This window comes from Genypterus blacodes, unplaced genomic scaffold (genome assembly GCF_046128005.1).
Source record: "Genypterus blacodes isolate CSIRO-AG114 ecotype Tasmania unplaced genomic scaffold, CSIRO-AGI_Gbla_v1 ptg000053l_1, whole genome shotgun sequence".
Taxonomy (NCBI): domain Eukaryota; kingdom Metazoa; phylum Chordata; class Actinopteri; order Ophidiiformes; family Ophidiidae; genus Genypterus; species Genypterus blacodes.
This window is the reverse complement of record NW_027466865.1, coordinates 5163088-5175000: the sequence shown is the minus strand read 5'-3', so window position 1 is coordinate 5175000 and position 11913 is coordinate 5163088. Positions and strand designations below refer to the sequence as shown.

At 46.9% G+C, this 11913-nt stretch overlaps 1 protein-coding gene across 2 annotated transcripts in view; it reads right to left on the bottom strand.

The window, feature by feature from the left end:
* setbp1 (SET binding protein 1) overlaps window positions 1–9475 on the bottom strand; it is a 35245-nt gene extending 25770 nt beyond the window's left edge. The window contains exons 1-2 of one of the 2 annotated variants that reach the window (XM_076151026.1): window positions 8546–9475; window positions 1977–2573 (exon numbers count right to left, since the gene is read on the bottom strand). In XM_076151026.1, the coding sequence (XP_076007141.1) occupies window positions 1977–2408 (432 nt within the window). In that variant the 5' untranslated portion in view covers window positions 2409–2573; window positions 8546–9475. Of the gene's footprint in view, window positions 1–1976; window positions 6978–8545 lie in introns of those variants that run through there. The other variant, XM_076151025.1, reaches the window with a different exon arrangement.
* Between the last annotated feature and the right edge of the window lie 2438 nt (window positions 9476–11913).

Sequence of the window (11913 nt, the reverse complement as noted above, 5' to 3'; positions counted from 1 at the left end):
CCTAAACACACACACTCACACTCACACGCACGCACACACACACACACACACACACACACACACACACACAGAAAGAGAGGGAGAGAAAGAGAAAGAGAGAGAGAGAGAGAGAGAGAGAGAGAGGGGAATCCAGCCTCTCTCTTTAACCCGTTCCTCTCCAGTGAGCCTGCCTGTATTACACCCTTGGGGTGGCAGGTGATGGGTGGATGGAGGGTGTGGGGGAGGCAGTGGGTGAGGGGGTGAGGGGGTGGGGGTGTGATTGAGCGACACAGTGTAGGGGATGAAGGGTTGAAACTGATCTGAATCAACACCAACACATCCTCTGCTCCTCCCCCTCCCCTCCACATCCCAAACCTCAATGGAGAGCAGCTTGCAGCCCCTATCACTATGACAACCCTTGTCAATCATACAGCAGCGGTGGGCTTCCAAATGAAAGCAATCACGCCAGATAAGAAGTGGCTACACAATTTCAGAGTGCTTCAGTGTGTTCACTCATATAGAAACAGACACAAATGTCAACATAGAGAAACGGTAAACAAGTAAAGAGTCGCACACTGCAAACATTTTAAATTCTTGACACAGTCAACCCATTAACGTTATATTCTAATTCCAAATCATTGTGATTATGTTCAGACCTCTGCATGGGCAGTCAATTAGAAGCAATTGAAGTTGTTGCTCTTTAATGATGAAGCTCTTTTGCACAATGGTTCACAACTGTGAAAATGTTTTCCAATGTATTACATCTTTTAGTTGTTTTTGTTATTGTATGGCATTTTGAAGCAAGGTGGCGGTAGATGATACAAGCTGCAACGAGTTATGACATTTCACGCTTGGTTACCTTGGTGAACCTCTCTACAAACAGCTGACCACAGGTAGTCTGACTCAACAGATGTGCACCTGAGCCACATGGAGCTCCAGGCACAATGAGACCATCTGATGCAGCGTCACTTCTGCTTCTCTAAGGGAGAACACAAGAAGACCTGTAAGCTGCCATAAACTGTGTCATTAACAGTTTTGGAAATGAGGGCGCATACCATTTAAATGTAAGCAATAAGCTTTATTATGATTAATCCTTACAAGATCCCATTTTTCTGTGATCTCAGTTTTGCTGGAGCTTCTCATGTGCTGACACAGCATGACGGTAGTCAGGAGAAAGGAACGATTAAATCAATCACCACAAGGCTTGAATGTGAGAAATGAGTAAAGCACAACAGAACAAAAACAGCGTCCGGCTACATGTGGACTACATGCTGCCTCTGCTATTGGTGGGTCAGTCGATCTCAGTGACACTGAGAGGGCTGTCAGGCTTGGACACACACACACACACACACACACACACACACACACACACACACACACCACTGTGTAGGTCAACACACATTGCAAACACCGGAATCCCCCAAGGATCTGTACATACACAGTGTCACACACACCGAACCAGTGTGCGTGTGTGATGGTGTGATTTGGGGGGGGGGCATGACCCACATTGAGAGGAGAGGAGAGAAAGAGAGGAGAGGAGAGGAGAGAAAGAGTGGAGAGGACAGGAGAGGAGAGGAGAGGAGAAGAGAGGAGAAAAAAGGAGAGGAGAGGAGGTCTCTGTGTATATGACCACAAATGGAGAGAGCAGAGACCAGCTGTCACTTGCTTATGTCAGCCCTATTCTCAGCTCCTATTTGAGTGTGAGTGTGAGTGTGCGTGTGTGTATATGTGCATGTGTGTGTGTCAGCTAGCTATGACTGGTTTCAATTACCCAACAAACTTTGACCCTGTGTAACCAAGCAGGGAAGGGAGCTACCGGCAGCGAGGTGGTGGTGGGAGGGGTGAACTCAGAGGTTGCGATAGAGAGAAGCCATGTGATGTTTACACACAGGGACACTCATTTTTCAGAAAAACTTTCATATGACATCATATCACATGTCGTCTTGTGAAAAAAAAAACAAATAAAATCAGCAGCAATTTCAGTGGCAGTGACTCACCCTTTTCCTGGGGGGTCCTCGTTCTTCATCCTTCAGGCCCCGCCCTGTTCCTGCCCCACTTCCTGTTCGGCCCTGCCTGCCCCCTTTGCCCTCTCCAGCTGGTGGCCTGATGGTCATCCTGATCTCTGGGGGGCAAATGTAGTTCTCAAGGTTCTTGGGGGGCTTCTTGGTACGCTTGGTGGTCTGGATCTTCAGTTTTAGACTTCCTTCCTGGAAGCTGGCTTCCTTGATGGAGAACTCCTGCTCCTCTAGAAGCCCCTCCCCCTGCTCCTCTAACCCCTCCCCTTCGCTGATGGCACCATTTATCACATCATCCCTGCGTGCCAAAGCGATGCCCACTGCTCCTTCCTGGTCTTCATTTGGCCCCCGTCTGCCTCCCTGCAACTCCGCCTCTTTGGGTCGGGCCGAGCCAACCAGATCCCTTGGCTCCATCCACACTCCCGCCAGAGCCAGTCAGGGTGGGGGAAGCGGTGGCAGCCAGCCAATGGTAAGACAGAGGAGTAGGAGTAGTTTTTGTTTTGGCTGGGTGGTTGTTGTCAGTCAGCTACTGAGGCTGGGCTGGTTGTCCCACAGGAGCACAGTGAAGCCAGGGAGAGTCTGTAAAGAGAGCAGGTGAAGGACAGCATAAGTAAAAGAGCGAGCAAAGAGGTGCCTGTCATCCCCATGGTGTCCGTTGCTGCGCCCCCTCACTGCACAAGCCTGTCTGCTGTCATCAACATTACCTACTTGTTATGTATGACAACCAACACGCAGCCTCACCACGGAGCCGCAGAAGCACGTTGCCTCATTCTCATTTGCATTTTGTCCGCATGTAAACAAACTCATCCTTTGACACTCGGCCGCGTCTCTCATCCCTTTCCCTTTGCTCGTTCTCGGCTAATCTCAGCTCCCTCTCTTCTTCCCTGCTTCTATCCCCCCTGACAGATCTGAGGCAGAGCTGTGTACAGAGTAGAGTGATCAGTGCAAAATAAGACATTCCTCTCCACTGCTCTAAAACCAGGGTGAAGTTAGCCTGAGGACACAAAATAGGAAAAAAAAATGAAAGAAGCTGACTGCTGTTTTTTTTTTCTTTTCACAAGAGCAGAGAAGGAGGGAGGGAATCACACAGGGAGAAAGGGAAGGCAGCAGAGAAAGAAGGAGGGAAGGAATCTAAATTCTTTCCCCAGATGTGGTTTACGAGCTGGTCTGGAAAAACCAGCGTCTGAACTGTTTTACACACGCATGCAGTGGCATTGCTACACACATGCATGAAAAACACACTGTACACTTAGGCGCATAAACACATACACACACACACACACAAATGAGCGTGTTGCTGTCAAAGAGTAGACTTCTGCACCCCCGCTGCTCTTTCTGCTCCCTAGAGAAGAAGGTTGTGGTAGCCATCTCTCACAGGACTCAAGTTTTCCGTCTTGGATCATTACACATGCATGAGCAGATGTATATTACAGACTCGCATGAAAACACACACACACACACACATATACGCTTGCACGGGCCGACTTACGCACACACGTACGTACATATAAACAGAAAAGCAACCAAAACAAACACTGGACTACACTTCTCACTGCAGCTCCAGGGAATCCCATCAGTCAATATGACATGAGGCATGACTGAGCTGGAAGTGGGGAATGCTGTCTCACACACGGAGCGACGACTGACACCATTTAAACTGATATGAACCCAGACAGGACCACTACCTGCAGGACATGCCTCAAATAAAAGCCCAGGTTACTGTCTACTCTCCGCTTCTAATGACCTCTGGGTGCACAAAAGATTTACAGCACCCACCACCCAATGCTGGAACACTTTCTGGCAAGGTAGCTTGTAAGCATTCGTGCTCCCCGTGCGTGTGTGAGTAGCCTGTACCAGTCCATGCTACCATACTAACAGCTGATCCCCGCCGTAATACCCCACAGGCCTTATAGCACATGCTTACATTGTGTTTGAATACTCATAATCCTTAGCGGTATTTAAACAAACATGCCAGCGTAAGCCTGCACACAAACAGCGTCCTCCCAGGGGGAACAGGTCGAGCGCCGGTCATTCTCCACTGCGTTGGGAAGATTAAATAAAGAGGCTTGTTTCTGTGAAGCTCCTCTTCAGGTGTAGCAGTGATTCTTAGTATTTCCACATTTCAAAGATGAGTTACTGATGTAGCTTGTGGTAGCCCCATAGTGGTTAAGTATAAAATGGACTTTAGGACCAAAACGGTGGTTTTACATGTTTGAACTTCAAATTGCTGATATTAAACACTGCCAGCAGTATGGCTGACCATATTTCAAAAGCACACTATAAGGTTTCAGAGATTATTTCCTACATTCCAACCAGTAAGTGGTTTCCATTAATTCAACTGCAGTTTTAAAAACAACTTGGAGCTGGTTTGAACAGTTTCCTTGGTTGTTTGAGTAAAGCAGAATCAACAGAATTCCACCTTTCTCCGACTTTACGTGACCTGTTACGGTATGAGGAGAGTCTGTGCATTGAGGAAACACACACTGAGGAAGCATAAAGACATCCTCGTGAATAAATCACATTAGATTTGCATCCTCTGGTTCAGACACTTGGAGAAAGCAAATTCGATTTGTGCTGATTTCAGTCGCATTATGCATGCACGACTTGTAAAAAGAGAGTTATTCCCTTAATCGCAGTGTAGTGGAGTTTTAAGTGCTTTAAAGTGTTTGAAATTACTTGCTTTGTGACGGACGCTGAATTCTCAATTGTCAGAGCCTCCTCGAATGGGCCGCTGAAGAGGAACAGCTTTCAAGACTGACCCTGATCGCCGCATGACCACATGATGACAATGTAACTGAGTGTTCACTTTGATGGAATACTCATCTCCAGATACTATTTAACTCTTGCAAGATGAGTTTCAACCCGGGCTGATATTAATGGAAACCACAAGCTGTCTGGAAGGTCTGAAAGCGAGCCAAACACTTATGGTATGCTGCAGGAAACGGTTGGCAGCGATGTTCAGGTTTATGTGATTGGGTGTTAATTGGGCTGGCACATGCAAAACTATGGCTTAACACAACATGGTGAGTCCAGACCACATGACCCTGTTTGGTCCTCCAGGAGCCTCCCGGTCCCTAAAGTCAGCTTGGTGACTCGCCCTCATGGTATGTGTGAAAGCCACCCCTTCTGTCCTGGGACTGAGGACAATGACAGGAAAAGAGACAGCTGCCAACCACAACGTCTCTCTCTCTCTTTCTCTCCAAACACACACACACACACACATGCACATACGCACGCACTCGTATTTAGCAAATGACATCCACTTTGCTCTGTGCTCTTAAGACTCAATATCCACTCACAGCTGTAACCCAGTAAGACAACAAAATGGCGTCATACATAAGTGATCTTCATTCTGGACCATTACTGTGTAAACTACTTAGCTGGGTCATGACTGTTCCTCCTCCCTGGCTGCTCTGTGCCCTAAGCTGTGTTAGTTCTCTGTTACTGGCACACAGGCCCGGAGTTTATGTAAGACTGACCCCTCCTCGGGCCTCCCTTGCTGAGCCTGAGCCTCACTGTCTCCTCTCTCTTGCCTCTCTCTCTCTCTCTCTTACACACACAAACACACCTCGACGAGGCTCAGACAGCAGGGTGATTGTGAGAGGCCAGACTCACTGCATAAATAGCTTTATTATGTTCTCAAAACTGCCAGTGCTAACCAGCTTCCCTCTCAAATAGCATAAGGTCATTGCCTGTGCTGGGTGTGAAAGGCTGCGAATGTGACACTGCTCCAGCGCTTTGCCTCGTCCTTTTCAAAACAATTATGATAAAACATTGATAATGGAATACAGGTGGATGTGGGTAGGGGGGGGGGAGTGGAGAGGGGTACAGACAGACAGACAAAACAGGGGTAGAAAGAGTGTGTATATCTGTGTGAGAGTGAGAAAAGGAGAGCGACAGTGAGAGAGAGAGAGAGAGAGAGAGAGAGAGAGAGAGAGAGAGAGAGAGAGAGAGAGAAAGATGGTGGTAGAAGCACAACCTTTTAAGGCTGCATACCCAGCAGCCCAGTGCCTGAGGTAGACTCACAAATAGCTCAAACACACATGCGGACAGATGCACACACACACACACACACACACACACACTTGCACATTCACACATCCCCAAGCACACCAAACGCCTGTGTGATTGCACAAGGTGAAGAGTCTTTCTTCCCTCCTTCCCTTTGAAGTGAGAGCGTAGTAGAGGCTCAGTCATCCCCGGCTGTAGATGACTATCTCAGAGGGATGATGAACATTGTCTGTCTGCCATTTTGATTTTTCATTTATCTCTTTTGATTCCAGCCCTCTAGTGAAGGAGCAATCATATAAACCAATGTTTCTAGAAGGATCCAATCTATGGTGGGAGAAAAAAAATCTAAAGGAATGGCCCCAGCTGTCTGGTACTTCTAAATCCAGTGGGTGCAAACATCAGATTCCAATCTATTAATCCTCTGCCTAAGAGCAAAGCAAGGTGAGGGGAGCCATCTTCATTTGGTTTTTACATGTCATCATCTCCAAGTTCTTTCTAGCCTGCAACATTTTTAAGTGACCATTATCAACTTCTGTCTGGATATGAGATTTGGAATAAAAGCCTCTTGCCTGAGGTCAGTTATCATCACTGTGCATGTGCGGGTGGTAAAAGTGTGTTCAAGCATAAGGCAGCTAGAGAGGCAATCAGAGAGTAAGATGTGGGGGGCGGACATAATCTAAAGCGATGGAAGCTGCCTGGACCTCATAATAACGTGCGGTGCACTCCCACACACACACGCACACACACGCGCGCACACACACACACACACACACGTGCGCCTCTGGCTGAGCCATATGCCAGGTAGCACTAAAACCATCCTCACCTAACTATCCTGCAGAAGCAGATGAATGTTAAACCATTTTAACTGCAGCAGAAGCCACAAAATGGCTGTCAGCAAAAACACCTCCCTTACTCCCCAACTGTCTCCTTCCTTCCCCTCACCTCACCCCCCCAACCTCTTTTCTCTCCCTCCTCTTCTGTGCTCCCTCTTTTCCTTTACCCTCTCCCTCCCTCCCTCCCCTCCCCCCCCCCCCCCCCCCCCCCCCACACACACACCCCCTTCCCTCCCTCCCTCCCTCCCTCTCTCCTCCTGCGCGCTCTGCCAAAAGGTGCTCCAGTGCTGATATTCTGTTAAGCGAGCCTGCCAACAGTTAGATTTGTCCTTGGATCTCGTTCACATTCCCTCCTCCCACTCTCTGTGATCCTATTTCGACCCGAGATATCCAGCTTAGAAGGGGATACACCTAATCGATTTCTCATGCTTTAATTTAAAGGTGGCACGGGCATCTCATTACCTAATAGAGGATTTAATAGCCAAGCCTCATACTTTTATGCCGCAGAATCGCTGCCGGAGTTTCAGCCTGTCCAAACCTGTTAACAAGACAAGATCGATGGTTCCATCCGTGCCTCAATCACTTCTATTATCCACCTTTCCTGCCCTTCTCAACACCATTTTCCCCCCACTATGTCACGCACCTCTATTGGAATTGCCTCTCTTCCAATTCTCTCCTTTTTCATTTCAAGGCCTCCCTTCCCGTGCATCTTAGCGACCCGGCCATTTTTACACGCTTCCCTTGATTCATTCTGTCTGGTGTATTTGTCTTATATGCTGCTGTGGTTGTGACTGAGGGTTCTGGAGGCCACTGATAAACACTGGCATCCTGCCATCCTCTCACAACCCTCAACTTCCTCCACACACCACACGCACGGAACGTCCCTTCAGCCACGCCGTTTTCTGACATGCACATCTAAGTCAGGTGAAATCTGCTTCAGCTTATAGATGAACGTACACAGAGTGGAGGAGCGTTGGCTTCCTCCAAGGACGCTGCAACGCAATGTGGAAGAAACTTTTGCATGGATACAGCCATACGTGACATGTGTGGGTGTACGAACCAAACGTGCTCAAGCAGTCATGAACAAGCACAAACTTTTGACATTTGTCCCTCTCCAGCATCTACAGCTACACATCTAGAAGTACTACAATCATGTCCAAGCAAACATTAGGACATATCTGCACACATTTCCCCATATTTCCATGTCATAGCCAAACAACACAGCACAGGTAAATGAATGATACATCAGGGCAGACAGGCAGATGAGGGGTGGCAACTCTCTGGTAATGGACACTGCTTGTTCTATGTGATAGACTGGGTTGCAGACCAATAATGCACCCCAGTTGAAAAACATTTGCACAGAGTGTTAACAGAAGGGTTGAGCTGATCCTTGATCAATGTGTAGTGGACACTTCATCCTATTGACCTAATTAGGTATTTTTATCTTACTGCCACTTTCCTACTGAGCTGTTATATAGTAATAAGTAATTGTTAAGCATGTGACTACAAGCAGTTTGAAGATATTTCTTATCGTTATCGTCGAGAATTAAATGACATATATAATATAAGATAACTCACAGACTGACACATAAGATGTAAGCATAAAAGGCAGAAACACATCACGTTATAATGTCAATAATAACATAACACATTTCAAACGAGGTGTATTCAGGTGTGGAATGTAGGCAGTCAACCGGGACTACTTACCCATGTCTAATGTTGTCACACAGTCGGCTCAAACGTGTAAATATTTTATCAAGATCATTTACAATCCATTTAGACACATTTTACACAAGCGACGGATGGGATGACAGCCTCCCGGGGAGCTGTCAAACGGTGCCAGGATATATGAAGCTATTTTTTGACAGAAAACCCCGAGGAAAATGGCGTCAACGGTGCTTAGGAAAGGGGGGAAAAAAGCGAAAATAGGATTTGCAGCCGATCTGATGACAGAAACAAGGTAGGCGCAGAGGGGAATCCAATCGGAAACTTGGCGCTTATGTCCGATTCCTGTGAAATCAGATCTTTAGAGGAGATCTCGCAGGTTGCCTGGTGTTTGTGGAAGCCGCGGCGGTGCGCGGTGCGTCTCCGGTGCTTCGCAGGGTCGCTGGTCACTCGGGGAGCTTTGCTCGGCGCTAAGATCCCTCGCAAATCCGCTACTCGTTTTAGGAAGCGAGGAGGAGGAGGCGGCTGAGGAGGAGGAGGAGGGGGAGCGGGACTGTGCGACTGCAGTCAAAACAAGCCCGCATCCGACTACAAGCCCAAATCCAACGGGGAAATGTCAGCGGCGAGACCGCGCTTACAGCGATAAGGACGGCAGACACAGGAGCCGAGGCGGGAGGCGGTGGTTAAGGTCGCTTTCTCTCGCCGGTTGCATCGGATCTCTTTTTCTCTTTCTCTCTTTCTCTTTCACTCCCTCACTCTCTGTCTCTCTCTCTCTCTTTCTCTCTCTCGCTTTCTCGCTCTCCCTCCCTCTGCTTTTCCGATCGGTGAATGTCAGGTCCCGGAGCCTGGTGTCTGGTAATGATCTCACCCCGCAGACTGGGAGCTGTGGCCGAGGAGAGCAGAGGAGGAGCGACATCGCCTCCACCTGGCAGCAAACACACTCGGCGCGGCGCGTCTCCTGTGCGACCCCCCCCCCCCCCCCCCGCCTAAAGGAATATTGTTTTGACTGAAGCGTGATGCATTTCTTGCTCTTTGTTACTTTATATATCTGAAGTCTTCACAGTAGAAATCAATCAAACAAAAATATGATTAAAAATGAAACCTGACTCGACTTCACATGGTGTCATTTATTTATTTTTGAATGCAAATGAAAGAAAGGGTCTCCACACAAAAAATGATTCCAAATGGTTTTACTTGAGAAGCAAGAAGTTTGCCCACAAGATAAGATAAAGACTATTCTGGTTTCATTTTCCTCTCTGCTGAGTCAAAATGAACTTCAACAAACTTCTGGTGCAATCAAATGATCAAGCATGATCTACTTCACATCTTTGAGCGGTTTGACAAAATGAAAACGTTAACAAACCCATAATACAAGTGTTCTCCTTTGTCTTTAAGAATAATTTATTACAAGTGTGTATTGTGAGACAAAGTTGCCACAACACACTCTGAGGAAGCAGTGGCTTCAGAGGAACACAAAGTGGGTGTGTGAGTGGGTTTGGCTGTGTGAGGTCCGGGTGTCAAGATTTAGTATCTTTGTGCTGGTGCTTTCCCCTCATGTCAAAATTACATCGGTGTGGAAAACCCACATCAACTAAGAAGAAGCCACAGTTGTTCCATTAATTCATCATTGTCTGAATTTATATTTGTATCAGGCTGCCATGCAAAACGTGACCTCCCTTCTATGGAAAACATCTTTAAACATTAACAAGCGATGCAAATGATGTCAGCTGACCTTTCTCTGCTTGTGGCCTGTAGTTACCAGCACTTACTCATCCCTGATGTGTACGTTGTGTGTGTGTGTGTGTGTGTGTGTGTCTGTGTGTGTTTGGAGCACCCGCTGGGTGGAAGTTCATTAGTCACAGCAGTCAACACTCAGCAGAGTTGTAGCTAAATATCTGCACAGCCATTGTGCCTTTTAAGTCTCTTGCTATGGCACAAGGACTAGATTCACCAATATGGAGACATGTACTGTATGTTCGTGTGTGTGTGTGTGTGTGTGTGTGTGTGTGTTTGTGTCTGTGTGGTGTCTGTGTTTGTATCTGTGTGTTGTGTTTGCAGTCTCTATTTCATTGTGAGTGTTGTCATAACAATGCCACAGCAACTCTTTATTGCCTGTTGGCTCATTTCTCTACTTATGGGCATGGGGCCAGTATTGTGTTTGAGTGTGTGTGTGTGTTGGTGCTTTTTTTCCTCTGTCTTTGTGTGGAAAACATGTCTTAACAACAATGGTAAGGTGATGAAAAACTTCCACAGTAAGCACATTGTTGCTGTTTCTCACTTTGACCAAGTTCTTTTTTTCTGGGTTATTTTTATTCTGGAGGAAAATTTGGCTCGGATTTGAAGTTAGAGGGTTACAACTACATTTAAATCTGAGGTATTTACGGGGTTAAATCTGGGGTTTGGGGTTAGAAAAACAGAATTTGTCTCGAAACCAAATTTGGAGACCTACCAGAATAGCGTGTGTGTGTGTGTGTGTTCATGTATGTGTGTCTATTGATTGGGGATGTGTGGAAGAATACAAAGAGACCCCTGAGAGTGAGGGGTCAACAGCTGCTCCCCAACAACCAATCAATTGCAGTGTATCAGTAAACATTACACAGACACGCACACACACACACACACACGCGCGCGCACACAAACGACACTCTGTTCTCAAATCCGTTACCATGGATACCAGATACAGGGAGCCAAAAGGGAGCAGTTTTCCAGCTTAAACTGTAAATATTGAATTATGATGGGGAGGAAGGAGACAGCAGTGCAGGGCAACGTTCCTGCCTGAATGATCCAAATATCAAGATGATCCTTTCATCTCCATTCACTGCTACAGGAAACCTGCCGCATCATTCATGCTCATCAAATTCAGCACAAAAAGATCAATCTGCCTCCGCACTCTAGTCATTTACCCGACTCTCCATTACAGACTGAGAGCTGCCCTCATTCCTTCACCCTCTCCCTTGCTTTTTTTTGTCTGGAATATCTTCATTCCCTCAAGTGGGACACAAAGTAAATGCTTCCCCGCGCCTAATTTGCAATACATAAAAGTGATTCTCATTCAAACCACTTCACCAAATGCTCTCGCTTTCATGTGGCAACAGTTCCTTTGAGGTTTCACCGAGGGGGAGTAAAGGACGATCGAGAGACAGAAGAGAGGAAACGAGGAAAGAAAAACATTTAACAATTAATCCACAGTTTGCTAGTGTATGAAGTGGTGCCACCTGAGAGAGAGACTGACAGCGGGAGACAGAGAGGCGGCAGACAAGAAAGACAGTGAAGGTGATTGCCAATAATTGCTTCAACTCCTCTCTGAATAATACAAGCAGCAGAGTCAGCAAAGGTAAAATAATAATAATGCACTGATACTCATAACAAAGCGTACAGCACTCGACTATGCCTGGAAATGGAGCAGCCAG